Genomic DNA, 18,331 nt, shown 5'->3' with positions numbered 1-18,331 from the left:
CGTGTCTGTTTAGCTTTTAAAAGTGTCCTGGGGAAGATTTTTCAGCATGTCTTAAAATCAAATTAGAGTAAAATCTATTACCCGGAGTTGCAGCAAAGAGACTGAATGTGATGGATTGTGGTCACTATGGGGACAAATGGGACACACCTACAGTGCATTACTGAGGCCCAAGCCTGGGTTTTCTGCTAGGCTGCTTCCAGAAACAGGTGGCATGAGGGTTTGCGCTTTTCAGATATATTTGCTTCTTTTAGGTCCTTTGTTTAGGTCATTCTGCTTCCCTGCACTCTTCTGGTAGTAAAAGATATCACCCACAGCAGTCAGAAGGTCCTTCAATCAACTTCAGAAATGTTTGGATAGGGACTAAATGTACCAAAGTTTCTTTTAGTCTGGTTTTTAGTGGGTTTTAGTACTTCTTTTCATCTTAAAAATATTCACTGATATCTACTTGACAACAGTGTTAGTTGACTGTTTCTTGATCAGTACATTTTTCCTACATTCCTGCTTCCCATGTGCCACTGACTTGCATTTCAGTATCAAGATATTTGAAAAGACTTTACAAGCTAATAATTTACCATAAACTTGCCACATAAGAATTTGTCTATATATGCCATCACCTAGATGGCATATATAAAAAACTTTTTTAAAAAAAGTCAATGATAAAATATTTCTCACAAAACACAAAATGATACAGAAATTATGTTTTAGTTGTCTTCATTACAAAATTTCTCACCATGTGTGCACATATCAGGCTACAGGTAACTTACTATCTTTTTTTCTAGGAGCAAATGTATATTCTTTAAAATAATGTAAGCAACTTAAGAAAAGTTAGCACATAAGTCTGAAAAGAACAGAGTTGATCAGTCATCTACAACAGCAAGAACACCAGCAATTGAACAGCATGCTTCCAATTCACATAGATGTGTTTCAGTATCTTAATGGGATTATTGACACAGTTATTTCTGTAAACTAGTTTCCTGCACTTATCCATTTTATAGCAGTTTGACATTAATTCAATGATGATGATTGTTGCAATCAACAAACACACTGCTCATGCAGGCTAATAACTCTTTTCGTTACAAATACCAATTAGTTATTCTCTGTTAGAACCCTAAAGAGATTAGAGCTTACAAACTCCTTTTTTTATTTCACAAATCAAACAGGGCTTTTAAGGAAGAGATGTCACATGTAACTACAGCCAGTGACTTAGGAAGTTCTATTTGATTTTGTACAGTATCAGGGAAAAAAGAGTGCTTTGAGTTTACTCACAAAATAAAAACTTACCTTCCCACAAGCTCTGCAATGATGCCTTCTTTTGGTGAATGTAAATCTGGCCTCACACTTCATACAGTTCGGCGCTTGAGAGTCTGGAACCCAAACTGGAGCCACCTCACCCAAAGTCGTAAAAGGCTTTCTGACTGGAGCTCCGAACTGACCAGCTCTGAGATCATTATCTGGACTATCGGGGGCTACTGCAAGGCACGGACTACTAGAGACTCCAGATTCATACTCTTCCAAATGTTCCCCATTACTATCAGTAACAGAGGCATTTGAAGATGTTTCACCAGGAAACACATTTGCTGTATCCCCTAATTGCGTCTTACCAAAGATGTTCTTGTTTTTACTATTACCTCCACAATTTGGGGGAACAAGATCATTTTGTAAGTGGTCTGATAATGGCTTCGGAATCTGCAGTTTAAGATTTGTAGGTTGTTTAGGTCTTGCACCACCAAAAGGAACACTGATAGATTGCAGATTAGTCATTGGTTTTGGTGAAGTTTGCCCTTGTATGGATGAAACCTGACTACAAAGATTATGTAAATAATTTTTCTTTATGTTGTCACCAGTGCTATTCAAAATAAGACCACTCCCTTCTGTGGTCTCATTTCCCCTCTGTTCATAAACATTAGTGTAACACTCTGACTTGCTCTCCTCTATCTCCTTTTCCTCTGTCACCGAGTCTTCCTTGGAGGGTAAAGTCTTTGGAACATGAGCAATAACTGGGTTCTGCATTCCATAGGAATCACAACCATTAGACAGAGAGCTTGTATCTGATGTAGCCACGACATCAGAGAGGCGGGACCCTTCAAGCTCATCTATACCAGTCCCTTTTAAGTCTATGCCTTCCTCCCTCATCCCATCTCCACCTTCTTTACTATTACTACATGCCTCATCAGGCTGTTTCGTCTGCAAAAGTCTTTCATTCTCTCCCAGAGTTTGCTTATTATTCATCTCATTCAACTTTGTCAGTTCCCAATTAGGTATCTCCTGAGATTCAGGGTAACACTCTGTCACGCCGAGCAATTCTGTCGTTCCAAGTTTTTTGTCACATTCAATGACTTCACCTTCGGTGGCACCAACATCCTCAGGGGCAAAATGTTCTGCAACACATTCCTTGTAATTGCCACTTCCAGCCATGTTAGGTTGACAAGTTTCGGTGAGCCCAGACAGCCTAGACTGTAACTGTTGGGTTGTTTCCTGTTCTACAGTTAAGTTTCCACTACTTGAACCAGAAGAAGAGCTTTTAGCTTCTAGATCCGTTTTCTGAGGAATGGCTTTACTACTAAAATTTTCAACTGATACACAATTTTCTTGCATTGTAACAGTACCATCGACTGGTCTCTGTAAAACAGTCACTGCAATAATCCCTGCAGTTGTATCTTCTGAAAACAGCGAATCTTTACTTATATTAAGATCATCCTTTAATTGAGAGGAGTGGCATGCAACCATCAGGCTTTCAGATGAAGCATTAATCAAATTACTTACAGAGTCATCTTCAGCACACAGCTGATTTACTTCCTTTTCTGTATCTGTATCTTTCTCTGTAGATCCATTTACAGTAACACTAAACTGATCACTCTGTTGGTTTTCATTATCCAGTGTAAAGCTGATAGTGTCCATCAGGGACTGACTGTTGTAATTTTTACAATCCAGCAAATCGCCACTTTGTAGTGTTCTTCTGTCACAGTTATGCATGACTGCCACCACTAGTACATTTTTCTCCTCTGGCAAGCAAGCTGTATTTCCACATTTCTTTTCTTCTGTTTCCACAGTGTTACAGTGATCATCCCGATTACTATTTCTTTTAACCAGTTGATCATCTGCTGCTGCCTGATCATCAATCCACATGACTGGGGTCTCTGGGTTTATGCTAAAATCCTTTCCATTAGCACAATGATCCTCTCCTCCTGCAGGTGTAGTCACTGAATGAGACAAGGAAAAAGACTTTAATCTCTGTTGACATTCATTCGGAGTTGTAGTTTCATTCACATTGGCCACGATCGGGTTAAAGGACAGACGACGAGAAGGCGGATCTAGAATCTGATTCCACTTTGCACCCAGTAGTGTAGGTGAAACAGCAGCATCTGAAAAGTGTTTAAGTAAGAGGATTTACTGTCTTATCAACTCTACAGGTTCTATTAACTCTATTGCATTAGAATGGCCCAAATATAAATGTAGAGATGTTCAAATATGGGTACAACAGTAAAACACATCTGCCCTAACTAAGATGCTTGATCAACCATTTTTCTGGAGCTCAGGAATTTCAGAGCTACAACAATTAGTATCAGGTTGAATGTGCACAAGCAACTTTAAACTGTTGATTAATATACTTTAGAGAGACAGAAATGCCTAGAAAGACTCCCACTCCAATAAAATGTTCAACTTCCTTGACAGCACAGAAGTAGCAATTATACTAAGCAAAAAAAGAAAAAAAAGATACTTCAATTAGTATAACTTTCATTATATGATTTATGTGACCTAATAAAACACTTCTATGCTTGAGTCTCCCAAAACTGCAAAAGAAGCTTAAAATAAGTTTTGCCTAATTTGTTTAAAATAAATTATTAAAATATTGCCACTGAGATTAAGAGGAAAAAAACCCTTTCTTTAAAAAGTGTAGGGAAGGTTTTCTATTAAAAGAATGAGAAATTTTTTTAAGTGATCAAGATGAATGAAAACAGAAGGAAATACTAACAAATACTCAAGACACACCATGCAAAATTAACAGATGTTTTTCTGCAAGTTCTGAGATTAATTTGCAACTCAAACCCAGAAGGGATATCCCGATTTGTCCCTTTTCAATGGTGTCTCTGTAGAATGCATCTATGATCTTGTTCAAAATGACTCACCTTCATTTTGCTCAAATTCATCTAAAACCTTATCGAGGTTATATGCCTCTGCTTGGAAATAGTTCTCCATTTGTCAGGGAAAGACCACCAGATTCTTGTCTGAACCTGCCAGAGAACAAATTACAATCAGGTATTTCCCTTTCAGTTAGCAGTGCTCCAAATACATACTGTCCTGATTTAAGGGAAAAAGAAGTCATCAGTAAATCAAATTTTACACACATTACACGCATAAATCAAAACGATTTTCCAGGATTAAAAATTACTTGTGTGCTTAAACTCACTTAGTTCAGATGAACAACCTCCCCAAACTTGTGTTGGATTTTATTTACCTCCACTTTCCCAAATGTTTTTGAAATGTTACCATTAAAGCAAAATCCTGATTTTTAGAAAAGATCATAGTATTTGCAAACACTTGCAAAATAATGTCTTTAAAAATCCTGCCACACACAAATAAAAGCAAATGTCTTTATGTGAACCAGGTATCTGCAGCAACAACAACTGAAGAACACAGCTTCATTTTTAGATGCTGGCTGTCACAGCAACAGAAAAAATCCTCATCAAATGAATAAAATAAAAGAATACTAAGCAAACTGAGTTTGCAAACCCATGTCAGTTGGCGCAATGATGCCAGATGAGTAAAGATATGTTTAACAATAACGCACTGAACAACGTCAAACCCAGTCATGTGCTTTTGCCCTCACAGCTCATTATCAATGCTTCTCTAAGCATTTGAAGGCACTGCCTCAGCTTCTTACGTTCAAGAACACTGACTTCCACCTGAGCATTTAAACAGAACTTTCATCAAAGCCAGCAACAGCCTTTAAGGTATTTCAAAACCCAGATGATGACGGCAGTTCAATGCCATCATTAATTAATGTGGCATTGCCACATTAATGTGTCTAGCCATCAGGATCACCATGATGGTAACAGCAAAACTGCCTGAACACCAGTCAGAAAAAAGCAGTCGAGGGAACCAGAAAGCCAACTGACAATCTGAAGATCCAGCTTCCATTTCCGTGCTATCACCGATTAGCTCGCATGGCTTTGAACAAGTAGTTTAAACTCCCCATTCTTCTGATTTTTTAATGTATACTAGGCTAGCAGTATTCTACACCATCCCTCATTTCCCCGAGGTGCTTCAAAGATTCATACTTAGAAAAATTGTTAAAGGATTTAATGGGTGGCTTAAAGGACTTAAATTGTGCCAGGTCTTAAAATGCCGCCTTTAGTAATCCTTGTTTCCCTGAAAGGTAGGCACTGGAAATGCAGCAAAATGCACAGAAATAAACAATCTCATCAAAAGATAATACCCTCTCAGGCTAGAAAGGAAGATGACAAGGGAGAAATTAAAAAAAAAAAACAACCAACCTAAGTCGTTAAATAACTTCCTACAACTTCACATAATGAACATCTTTGCCCTAACAGTAGGAATATGGTCATCTTGCTCCCAATGGTAGCAAGAAGACACCCTGATTCATTTTTTAAAAACATTCCCTACCATCAAAGACATTTTCACTGAGAAATGTGTGTCATAACCTATATACCATAAAGAAAGACCTTGATTTGATCTGTGCTCTGAACATCATCCAAAACAGCCTTATTCTCTTCAGAGTTTGCTTTCAGTGCTGTGAAACAAGGACATGGAGAAGGAGAGGGTGAGAACCTCATTTTGCAGTAAGAAACAGTGTTAGACCTGACAGCGAGATTCCAGCTCAATTAAAAACCTGCTCTTTTACACTAGAGATACAACAGACACAAGAAACACATCAGAGGAAGTTTCCAATTTAAAACTATACTTTAACATTACCTCCACAGTATCTGAATTTGAGGAAAACATCCATAAGTTTTATTTCAACTACTACAACATTAAATACAGCTTTGTGCTTATTGTGGGCAACAGCTACGATTAAGTTACGGGTACAAAAAGATCATGCATTGAAATACCACAAAATGCAGAGTTTAAGTTTTTAATGTTGGCCTGAAATTCAACACATGGTGCTTTTAAAAGATTATGATGTTACAACAGAAATACATTGCTTCTTAATGTAATCAGATTGTGTTTTAAAGATGTATACAAAATGTCAATTTTAAAGAAAATCAGTGCAATGGCAACTTAGAAACTGCAATAAGCATCACTCAAAATAAGACCATTTTGCAAAGAAACTCAGAGATAAACTAGACTTGCCACCTTACAAGCTCCCAGATTTGTCCTCTGTTCTGGCATTTTAGATCCTTCTGCAAGGAAAACACAAGACTGGCCATATCATTTACTGTACACAGATTCACAGATTATAACTAAAGCAATGGAGAAGCTGCCACCTTGATCTGAGGTTGCATTTCAGAAGTGTAAAAACACTTGACATTCTCTACCAAAAGCCAGGTTCTGACCTGACAGTGTACTCTGATGCCTTAGATGCCTATACCTACTGCAGTGTCTTCCTGAGCTATCCAATCTGTCCACGTCATTGCATTAACATTTTTTTCATACCATTTTAACGAAAACAATTGCATTTACACACACACATTTCAATTAAACTGAAATAATTTTTAAAAGCAGATGCTTCTCCTCAGACACAAATACTAATTCATTCAAACTACATCCAAACTGTGAGTTTGGAGGTTCTCTTGCAGCTTTCCCTTCATTTCAACCCCTTAGTAGGAATCATCTTTACCAGCTCACTAAATACCAAATAGTCAAACATTTATTAGAATCTGTCCCAAATAATATTTCATTTGGGTTTTTTTTCCAGAGGTAAGACTGTTTTTTGCAAAATACCATATAATTTCACATCCATTTAGAATGTATTTAATTTACATTATAACACTCCAGCCTAGCAAACTATCGAAGAAGATGTGAATAACTATTCCTAGGCAAAGTCCTCCTTCTAAAGTCAATTATGCAGAGCATTTGACACTGAAACACTGCAGGAGTGGTAAGTCTCACACAAAATCTTTTGTGTTCCACAGGGTTAAACTATGATGGTCTGAAGCCACCACACTGATTTTCATGCACTTTTGCAGTGAAAAGGGACATCCAGGCATGGCATTTGCTAGGACATAAACACAAACTCTGCAATATGGGTGGCCCTGAAGAAACAGGCTACCAGCTCTGTTGGTTAGGTTTTTTTTGCTTCTTTTAAAGAAAATAATTATTACTGACAAGCAAGTTGATGGGGAAGGAATGCTATGCTGTTTATATAGTTGCTGAAAACATGCTTTTAAGAACTCTTTGAATGACTGCAGTTTGATTCTGTGTAACTTCCAAATGTTTAGAAAAACACAGACCTGACCTTCATACAAGTTCAAAACCCATCTGAAAGCCTGATAAAATTACTTCAGAACTAACTCAATTTATGCACACTGGAGTAAGTAGAATATGGGCCACATTTGCCTCTAATGTCTCCTAAATTTAGTCCTGTATTAGCTGTTTTTTCATTGTCAAATAAATCAGGAATAAAATATGCCTAACCAAAAAAAGCAGTGCTAGAAGTTCATAATATATTTTTAATTTACTTTAGTCAGGGTTTGGCTTTTAAATTTTATATGAAGTGTGATTTTATAAATTTACAAATATTCAGACTTAGGAGACCACATGTTTAACAATAACAAGGGCATATAAAGATGAGTTTGAATTTTGTTCCCACTCCCCCACAAATCCAATGAGGTTAATACTTCACAGCACCTCTGCGAAATTATTGCTGTATTAACATCTGTATTATCTAATTTTAAATATCTAATATTTGTGATTTTAAATTTTGTCCAATATGACACAGGGATCTGTTTCTACATGTTTAAAAATTCTAAGTAGACAGAACTATGTGTAAACAAAAATGTGCAACCATATGAATTCTGAAGCTCAAATACTGAGGCAAAAACATGCAAAAAGCCAAAATCCAGACTGAAGGCTGCTAAGAGTTCAAACTGAAGAGAGAAAATTGTTGTTTCATTATTGGTATTTCACTTACTGATGGACCAGAATATATGGAGAATCTTTTATTTCTAAACTCAAAATCACTAAGCTGACAGGAACGCTAAATGATACCTCATTGTCTATGGAAATAAGTATTTCTCAGAAAAGGTCTGCTGCAAATCTTCAGGTCTAATATCTACAATTATTATATAAAATAACACAACAATGCATCAAGCTCTTCCAGAACATTCTGTCCAAGGGCAAAAAACACACTGCCAAACCCACAAAAGTCCTTACTGCCCTCTTCCTGACAGAAAAGGAGGACAAGTGCTCATGTTCCTAACAGATGCCCGCAATGCTTCTTGACTGATACACTGTCAGCAACTCGTATTTTTGCCAGTTTAAGATCCAGCACCAACTCTGCACAGCCAGCAGCTCAAGAGCAAAACAGAAAACACAAAATGTTCTAAGAGAGCATGCTATAATAATCTGGTAGATGTTTTTCCCCCTGGTTTAGAATTTCATTTTCTTTCTAATAGATTAATGAAATATCCAACATAAATAAAACCAAACATATTCCTTTACAGGTCTTTGGACTCTTCGTAACTCACAGATACCACTATAAAAGTTTGGACCAGTTTTAAAATTATTCTAGTCCCAAACTTTGTCCTAGTATAAAGGCTGAAATTACACTTTTTAAGGATCCTTGATAGCTGTGAAACCCTTTAGTATTGCCTGACTATTCCAAGTTATGGCATGGAGAGAAGCTGACAATCAAGCACACAACTCAAACTTTGGAAAAGCCAGAATAAAAACACAAGGAAAACAGGAAGAAATTTCAATGACAATTTTAGCTGTGTGCTGCCAAAAAGGAGACATATATATTGGGATGAACAATATGAAGAAGAGGATATTGTGCCAGTGCAAGGGAGACATAAGTCACCAATCCACTGAAAAGCATAAGAACGTTTTTCAAAAATACAGTCCTCCATGCAAAGATTTCTCAGAATAGATTAATTATAGGCAAACCCCCCATTAAATAACTTGTCTTTTTTAAAAAAATTCTGTATCCAAAAAAAAGAATACAATGAGTATCATCCACTGGTACACTAAGTTTAGAATCCAAAATCACTTGTTACCCATTGCAGTCATCTCCTGTCTTTCATGGCAAAAAGCTAATGAAAACATGCAGCCTACTTTTCAGGTCCTGTTGGATCACAGCTCATGCATAATTCAGAAACTGTTTTACTTCTTGACTTCTTCATACAACAGCATGGACTTATCATCATCTTCATCTCTAAAACTAAATAACTTGTTTTATCAAGCTTACATGCTCTGCTTTTCCCTAATGTCTAAATATGTACCAGAAAGTCTGTGTCATATGCATCCAGAATTACTATCCTAGTCACCATAGCATTTAGACATAAGACAAACTTGAATTGATTAGTGGGAAGGGAAGGAGACAGAAGTAAAGGACAGAAAAACCTTCCTCAAAATTAGATGGTATTCTGAACAGGCTTAACCTTGGAGACAGCCTCTGAAAACAGCTCAGATATCCTACCTGCCAGCTTCTTCTTGGGAAATGAACTGTACAGACAAGCCTTGTGTTACACCTGCAAAGCAGCCAGACTCATGTTTGTTTTGGTCTCTACAATAAGGAATTATGAAACCCATTATCTTCTGCACTGCCCATGCTAAATTACCCTCCAGATTTTTTCACCATGGGAACTAACAGCCTTAAGTCTTTCAAATTTTCTTGACTCCAACACTTGCTGAACAGCACGCAATCACATTAAAACTCTGTAATAAAAAATGCATCAAAAGGAAGTAATACCAACATGTAACTATTATCATACCAAAGGCCTAAACATCGGAGTATGTAAAGAACGAGAAAAAGATCTCAGGACATTCTATCATGCTGTCCTATGAAGACTACTCTTTCAGTATCTAACAGTGAACATACAGATTTCAGTAAACTTTGACTAAACAACAAACTTACTAAACAAAATACTCAAGTAGTTTATCATAGTCTTCATGAAAATATATGAAAGACTCCTAAGAAGAAACTCACAAGGGGCATGATCAAACTGAAACCAAACATTGCTCATTCACCCTGATAAAAACCAGACTTCCAGAAAATGTCATTTTCCCATGGTATGACAACACAGAATTACATATCAACTGAACAAATCAATTTATTAGACCTAGTGCTCCTGAAGACTTCCTTCAACCCTAAGAAACAATGGTCAAGGCCACACACTGTTCCAGCTCCCTTTAGTGATCTGTGTCTTATTTGCCCCGGAAGGAAGAAGTCAAGCTCCTCTGCTGTATTGAACAGCTTGTTCAGAATTCAGCAATAGCTGTACTTTTAACTGATGAGATTTGCCTACAACACAGACTGAGGAAGAAAGATTTTGCCCACTTCTCCCTTCCCCCTAACAAAATAAGCCACATCTTTGATCTAAAACAAGGCAATTAGTCTCAATAAAAAACAAAACAACAAAATGCTAAAAATACTCCATCATCTTCTATATAAGCTATGTATCCAAATACAGAGGTGTATGTAGATATATATATCCATAAGCACACATAAAAATACATGCATTTCAAGTACATACCCCTGAATCATTATATTCTGAAGCAGAACTTGCCTCTTACCTTTTTCTCTTACACATATGTTAAGAAACGAATGACCCTGTGCCTACTCATGATGACTGCAGCACAACCAGCCAGTTCTGCTGAATCAGTGTGTTCTACTTGATCCTAGAAAGAAAATATAAACATGTATTTTATGATAGGTAATTCTGCCACAAACCATGTTTTTCAACGAATGACTGCAGCTAGCACAGGCACATTTGGCAGATGCTGCAAGCCTTCAAATTATTTGGATTACATTTGCAGCTTTATATTCAGCAATCTGAATATATGCACTATGCCACTACTGGACTCCCAATATTCTGGTGAAAAAAACTGCTAATAAAAAACACATTGCTACCTACTATTATTCTTCAGTAAACTGTAAACCCACAGAGTGAGGCAGCAACTCCAAGTGTCCTTGTATTCCTGATGACCTTGACTGTAATGCTGAATTTATAAAACTAGCCTCTGAAGTTAATTATATTACACTACAACAGGACTTCCAAAAATAAAGAGCTAGTAGCTTTGATTCTCAACAAACATACATGGCCCTCTAAATTCTGCAAATTGTATTCATCAGCTTCCCACGGATTTTGTTACAGCGAAACAACTGGTTTTGTCTCCAAATTACTCCCCCTGCAATCTTAGGCTCCCTCCATTTCCTAAAGGCTTATCTCAAAAACCACAATGGCATCAAACTTCAATAGCAGGGGGTACCAAAGCAAAAAAAAGTCTTCAGAAAAAAACTGCCTTACTCTCCTAACTACAGCATTTGTATAGGTGAGGTGTTCATTTTCACAAACTGCATCCTAGCAGTCAACATAGGTCAAAAATCCAACACAGCCATTAGCTAAGAAAAGACAAAGAGTTCAAAAAGAACAATAAGTGAGAGAAGTTAAATTTATGTTTTAAGGCTTGCTGGTGCTGGTATTTGACTTCTTTGATAGTTAAAATATTTATTAATGCTCTGATGAAGCAGCAGCATATGTTAGGAGAAAAATATTAAAACTTCAGCAAAATGAATGAACAAAAGTAAAAAAAAAAAAAAAGAGTTCTCTGTGCATGAAAGTGATATTCAGTGTTATACTACAATTTTCCCAGGACTGTTTATTATTCTTTTCAGAAATAAGCTACAGTAATAATTCCAGGAAACTAATGAACTGAACAGTAGCACTCATAGTAGTACTGTTTCCAAGCTCACAATAAAATCCCACAGCTTTGTATGCCAACAGAACCATTCCTGTATGCAAGTAAAATTTCCGATGCCATATATAATTCCACCTCTATAAGTTAAGATGATTTTTGGACATTTGAGAAATAGTAGAAATTGTTATATTAGTGATTTCTTTAGTAGGATTCATATGCATACAAAAATGGAGCTGAGGGAAGATTTGATTGCAGTGAAAGGCTTCAGAATGGTAAGGTTCTTCCCAGGGATGTGAAGTACCTATGGAAGGGAGGCAAGGTTATCTGTGCCACCAGCACGTCCCCTCCTGGCCTGTAGGGGGAGGAAAATGAATCAGTTCTCATGACCCTTTTGAATCAATTAATGACAATTCTGTTTGTGGTTTATGACAACGCCTGTCAACTGCGTCATGAACATCAAACACATTTCAAAGGAACCAGCTGGTCATACATTAACCACAAACTTCAATCTTTACTGATCAGAAATGGATCAAACCTAGCAACCTACAGCTGAAATGTGCTGTGTTGTCCCCAGTGCCCTGAGCAATATTCAGGGCTAGAGTACAGCTTTATTATTCACTGTTTTTCTTCTGATCCATTTTCCTTGTGCCACTCTTCCCAGGTAATAACTTTTTTGTTTGTAACCACTCAACAAAGAAGAACACAGATCCAATCACTTGCTACCAGTCTCCAAAGAAAGCTTTGAAGAGATATTACCTGGAGGCCCTAGAGCTTATTGTTTACAATTCCACATATACTCTTGGCAGCCATTTCCTCATACACAGATCAATGAAAAAAATCAAAGCATGCTTACAGATAGCAATGTAATATATTCTAACAAAAAGCAATTTTTTTAAGTTAATGTAAGAGAATTACATTAAAATAAAAATCAAGGAAAAAAATCACAAAGGAGAGTAAAAAATATTCAAAACTATGTATAATCTAGTGATTGCTAGGTTTTTCACAAATCATCCACACTGCTAAAAAACGGTTCCATCACACTTGGAAAAAATACATAAATTTCCACCTAAAAATTATGTGACTACTGAGACCTAAGGTCACGATAAATTAAGGAGGCCTACTGTCCCTGCAGTTCCAGTTTGCTTACTTTGAGCATTTTACAGTTTCTTATCTCCTCTGCTGATGGTTGGTTGAACTCTTCTGTCTCCTGCCCTACAGTGGTATCACTCAGGTGCTGCTTTGGTTATACCCTACATGTATGATTTCCCTCAGGAGCTCCAAGAGGGTGGCTGCCAATTACTGCAAAGGCAAAACAGAAATTGAAGAGAAATTTGACAAGCAGAGACGTGCCCAGAATAGATGATGAAGAAGAAAAGAGCTCAAAAAATATAAAATTAGAAGTATCTTTCACAATAAATAATGTAAAAAATATTTACAACATCAAATGGAAGTAATCTGAACTAGTACAAATTGGTTTAACTTATAATAAACGGAAAGAGATTGAAAAAGAAGCAATTTTGATATTACATTTAAACATGCAGAAAAAGCTCAAGAATGAAGAGATGGTAAAAAATGCTTCCATCTGCTGGCAAGGATCCAATTCTTAACTACGCTACAGATCTTCTATACTGTGCTACCAGTGAGATGTCTTTGAGTAGGCAGGAATACATTTGCAGCCATTTTAAGGCACTTTATTGTTGCTAGTTTAGTTGAACTAGGCATTATCTTAAGTGCAAACCCAGATTTCAACCCTGGTATCTTAATTTCCTAGCTTGTCTACACTCTGGAACTATCAGATGGGAGATCAGAGAGACTGCAGAGAGGGAATGTATTCAGGTCCCAACTTTGCAAGGATAAAACCATCAGCAATAAATACTCCAGGAGGGAGTTACATTACTAGGAAAGCAGTGGACTTCAGAGGGGAAAAAGGTAGAAAGTTTCAGGACACACATCAGTTATGCAATATGAATTATTTTAGCTGATCAGTTAATCTAGAAGCTAAATCTTCACAAGTGGAAAAGGTGGGGTTTCATCACTCAGATTATTAAATCCTTTAGAATAAAGTTACTTTACCATGTGCCCAACAATTTTGTCATTTCATAATGGTTCCTCCTTGGCCTCTCTCAAATGAAGCAGCAACTTCCAGTCAAGTTTCACATGAACACGTGTTTACATTATTTTGTTTAAGAATTAATGCAAGTAGAAAGACTAAATATTAGGCAGAAACACTCCTGCAAAGGCAGCCCTCCAGATCTGCCCCAGCATACACTGTCACAACAGCACCCAGAGTCTATGAGGACAGGGTATGTGCATGCTATCTGAAGGAGAGAACCTTTATCCTTTGCTGCTGTCAGCCTTCCTGAACACTACACTGACTCTCTAATAAACTACAGAGCTCTTTCTACCTGGTGTGTGCCAAATAAAACGAAGATCATGCATTATAAAATGTTTGTGACACAGCAGGAGCAATATCTGTGTCACACATGAGAACTCCTGCAAAGGCAAGGACTTCAGATTAGTTCCCAAATTAAGTATTTCAACATGAGTTGTTGTATTAATAAATTAAACTAGCAGCCACGCAAAACAACCAAGGAAAATAAATAAATAAATAGTTTTTAAAATTCTAATTTATTAAAGGAGACTCAGCAAATAACAAATATTTTTCAAAAATACCTTGTCTAAGAAACAGTTAGAAAATCCCATTAAAACTTGCCATAAATCCACTTAATAAGACATACTAAAAACAGCAGCAAGAGCTAAAATGTAACAAACATAAACAAGATACAGTCGCTGCTCATCGTTTTCCTGCACCAAAAGCTTGAGATGACCAAGTATCTTTTTTGGATTTATCTCCCATAATTTGCTGATCTTCCTATTACTCTATGTAAATTAACCAAAGAATAGACTGGGGCATGGCAGGCTGTTTCTGTGTAATACAACATTTTGTATCAGCTCACTACCATGAATGCTGACAAAAGATGAACTATTTCAGTGTTGCATTGCTTTGTCTTTTTTTCCAATCAGCTGCACAAACAGGGATGGACAACGCCTAAAGCAGAATACAGTCTCTCTAATTATTTCACTGATGCTTGCACCTTTTCCCTTGATGTTTCCCCGTGTCATTTTAAAGTTACTATTTTCACTTTTGTCTCCAGACAAGTTTCCACAAGGAGACATTCACAACGCATGCCAGAGTGGCAGTAAGGCAGCCAAAAGAGCAGCCACTTCAAAGAAGTGTTACAGAAAGTATCACAGTCAAAAGCAAGAGGAAGACAAGAAAAACTGTAGCAGCATTATCAATCCTTGTCCTCTAGTAAGTAAGAGAGAGCAGCCCAACTGAAAAGGATACCTGTTTTATTAAGCTTTACAGGAGAAAATAAAATTAATTTCCTCCCCTTTTTACTACTTCAAGGAGAAAATAACTGTTTATTTTCATGACTCAAAAAGCCTTGCCAACAAGCCCTGAGCACGCTGCAGAGGCAGGGCCCTCAGCACCAGGGCACAGGAACCGTGAGTCGACCTTCATATATAACTACTTCTGACTGCCTTGAGCACTATCCAGCTCCCTGGAAGAATAAACAGATAGGTTTACACCACAGTGCTGCCTTCACTGCAAGTTTTTCCAGAGGAATACAGTTGGAAAAAAAGAGAAAACCCATTCCTGAGCTTACTCATATGCTCATAGAGCTCACTTCAAAATCTAGTAGCTTATAAATCTGATGGTTTAGAACACTGCTTCACACAACTCCCTGGTTTAAAATATTGTAAAACACACACACCAAAAAAAGTATTAAACATGAATTTAATAAGAAATAATGTTGCTTAATTTGTCCATGGATTCCATGTAATGTCATCAATGTAACTGTGCTTTAAAAAAATATATAAATCAATACATTTAATATACTGAACTGAAGCTGTTATTTAACTTTATTTAAATACAAACTAAAGTAAAACATATGGGATAAACAGAATTATGAAATGATGTGAGAAAAAAGGGTTTGACTACTAGAAGTTAACCCTTAACAGGTTTGAAGAATAAAATTATTTAAAGGTCATGCACTATGTATCTCAGAGTGAATTAAACCTGCATTCTAATACTTTGTAAGTTTTTCTTCTTTCTAACACAAGGTAGAAACATGAATTAATCCCAAACATACTGATGATCATTTCAGATTTTTCTTAGATTTGGGCAATATGGGAAAAACTGATTAAGGTCCCCTAGAATTGCTATTTAAATGCCTTCAACTGCCAAGGAACTGCCCTTTTTTATAAAACACATGAGGGGCTGGTAACTAGCAGGTGCCATGAGCAAAATCTGTATCTGATAATAAAAGCCAGACTTGCCACACAACCAGAATGTGACAGATGAAAAGGACAAAAGGCAAAGAGGGAAACTGCTTTGCTACCATTTACTAGCCCATCAATTTTGAGTTGTACCCACTGGGGAGAGAAGCTGCTAGAAATGACACAATTTATGCACTCAGCTGCTCTTTAAAGAAAGGACAACCTGTACAGAGAAAAACTCTGAAAGTCTACAGTCACTTTCTACTGAAGAGCAGCCAATCAGCTACTAAAGCTACCTTTATCAACACACCTGCGTACATCCTCTTTCCAATGCTGCTGTGCTCATTCTTACTCACTTGATAGCTACATAACAGTGCTCTAAAATATTCCACATGCACATTTTTAAGAAATACTGTAACTACAGACAGCAAATATTTACTATTTCTCAAATTCTAGGTTATGTAGGCTGGATTACCATGCCCCCCTGAAAATAAATTCAGAGATCTATGAATCTTTATCTCATAGTCCCTCCAATCTGAAATTATATAACCTTTAATTCCCGCTAGCAATTTTATTTCTCCTATTATGCTGACTTTTCTAATCAGATCATGCCAACATTAAACATATATATCCATACACAAAACTAACGCACTACAAATGTGGTTATCTAGTCCAATACAGCAAAGTTGACTCCCACATTTGCGATCATGATCTAATTACACTGCTGATGCTCATGGTGCACTGTGTCTCAAGTCATCTCTAACTCACCCAACACAACTCAATACATCCATGGCAACAGTGTGTACTGAAACAACTATTTCTGAGTATCATTCTCATTTATGCTGAGGTCCATTAACATGTTTTTAAAGTGCTGAAGGGACCAGGCACTACTGAACAGAAATAGTGAGAAATGTGCATTCAGATTCACTGTGAAGTGTTTTGTTTTGGTTTTTTTCCATTGCTCCAGTGGTACAATATGCCAATCAGGGCATCTACTTAAAATTTAGGTAAGGCTCAGAAAGGTTTTAGTTATAGAACTAAGTGTCCATAATTCTGTATCATTGTTGGCAGCCACAGGAAACAAAGGCTTAACAGAAAAAAACAACAAAAAAATATTTAAAGCACTCATAATTAATGAGTCAAAATTTAGTTTTCAGAAATCTTATGGAGCTTTAGGAACACCAAATGTCCCCTCAAATCAGACGCAATGCTTCTCAGGTAGTCCAAAACTGAGAAAGCTCAGCCACTTCTTTTGTGCACTGATACAGTGGCTGATTCTGCTCAGCCATGAATCCCTACCTCTTTTCTTGCCCTCTCCTTAGACCGTAGTACATTCTTGAATTCCATTTTCTTCGTTTGTTAATCTTACTTTTCCCTCTCAAACACATTCCTTCCTCATTCACTTCTTCCCGAGTCTGTTTTCCTTCTCCCTACCCATGCTTCCTTCCTCCTCTGTCAAAAAATATGAGAAACCTCATGTGTTTCAACATCACTGCTCAGATCCTCTGGTATAAGCCAGTTGTAAACGACCTTATTAACCAGACAATATTATTCCTCACTTCTAAGAGTGATGGGAACAAATTCAGTAACAGTGGTGATGCATCCACATAAATTTAAGTATTTAGACAAAATAGCTATCAAAAAAGAAAAAAAAAAACATGTGGCCAAAATAGCAGTCAAAACATAAGCCATCATTGTAACTGTCAACCTGCCTTCTACCTATCCTCATCATTATTTACTGATGTGATGGCTCCTTCATGAATTCACTTAAACCCTCAACTTTTCAGACTATGAAGCTCAATTTCTAACACATATACACACACTGGGTATCCATCACCTAGGATCAGCACAGCTACCTGCTCAAGCATCTATGCATTTGAAACCTCTAGTTAAAACCAGTTCTATTATCTACATAGGAGCCACTATTTATACATTTCCTTAAAAGCAGAAGGTACAACTGCATAGGAAAAGAAAGAGGGAACAAAAAGACTACATATAAATGTATCTATTGCCCATCAGTCTCAAGAAACAATTTCTAATTCTTGTCATAATAAACCCCGTGTTCATTCTACAGAAGCATATAAAAAATAATCTATGTGCAAACCCCAGCGATAGATTAAAGTGCATTTTACAGGTGATTTGTTAACTAAAACCAAGGTAAATACAATATAGAGGCTATCATGCCAGTATACTAATATAATTACTTGAAAGCACAGAAGCACGTAGG

General features: G+C 36.9%; 1 protein-coding gene across 6 annotated transcripts in view; it reads right to left on the bottom strand.

The window, feature by feature from the left end:
• Positions 1-18,331, bottom strand: part of ZFYVE9 (zinc finger FYVE-type containing 9) — a 60,601-nt gene that overhangs the window by 34,038 nt on the left and 8,232 nt on the right. For 3 of the 6 annotated variants that reach the window (XM_051625779.1, XM_051625775.1, XM_051625776.1), the window contains exons 2-4: positions 10,696-10,800; positions 4,128-4,232; positions 1,282-3,362 (exon numbers count right to left, since the gene is read on the bottom strand). In XM_051625779.1, coding sequence (XP_051481739.1) covers positions 1,282-3,362; positions 4,128-4,197 — 2,151 coding nt within the window. In that variant the 5' untranslated portion in view covers positions 4,198-4,232; positions 10,696-10,800. Of the gene's footprint in view, positions 1-1,281; positions 3,363-4,127; positions 4,233-10,695; positions 10,801-12,967; positions 13,064-18,331 lie in introns of those variants that run through there. The other 3 variants (XM_051625777.1, XM_051625780.1, XM_051625778.1) reach the window with 3 other exon arrangements.

The sequence above is a fragment of the Apus apus genome, chromosome 7 (assembly GCF_020740795.1).
Source record: "Apus apus isolate bApuApu2 chromosome 7, bApuApu2.pri.cur, whole genome shotgun sequence".
In the NCBI taxonomy this organism is placed as follows: Eukaryota; Metazoa; Chordata; class Aves; order Apodiformes; family Apodidae; genus Apus; species Apus apus.
This window is presented reverse-complemented; position numbering and strand designations above follow the sequence as displayed.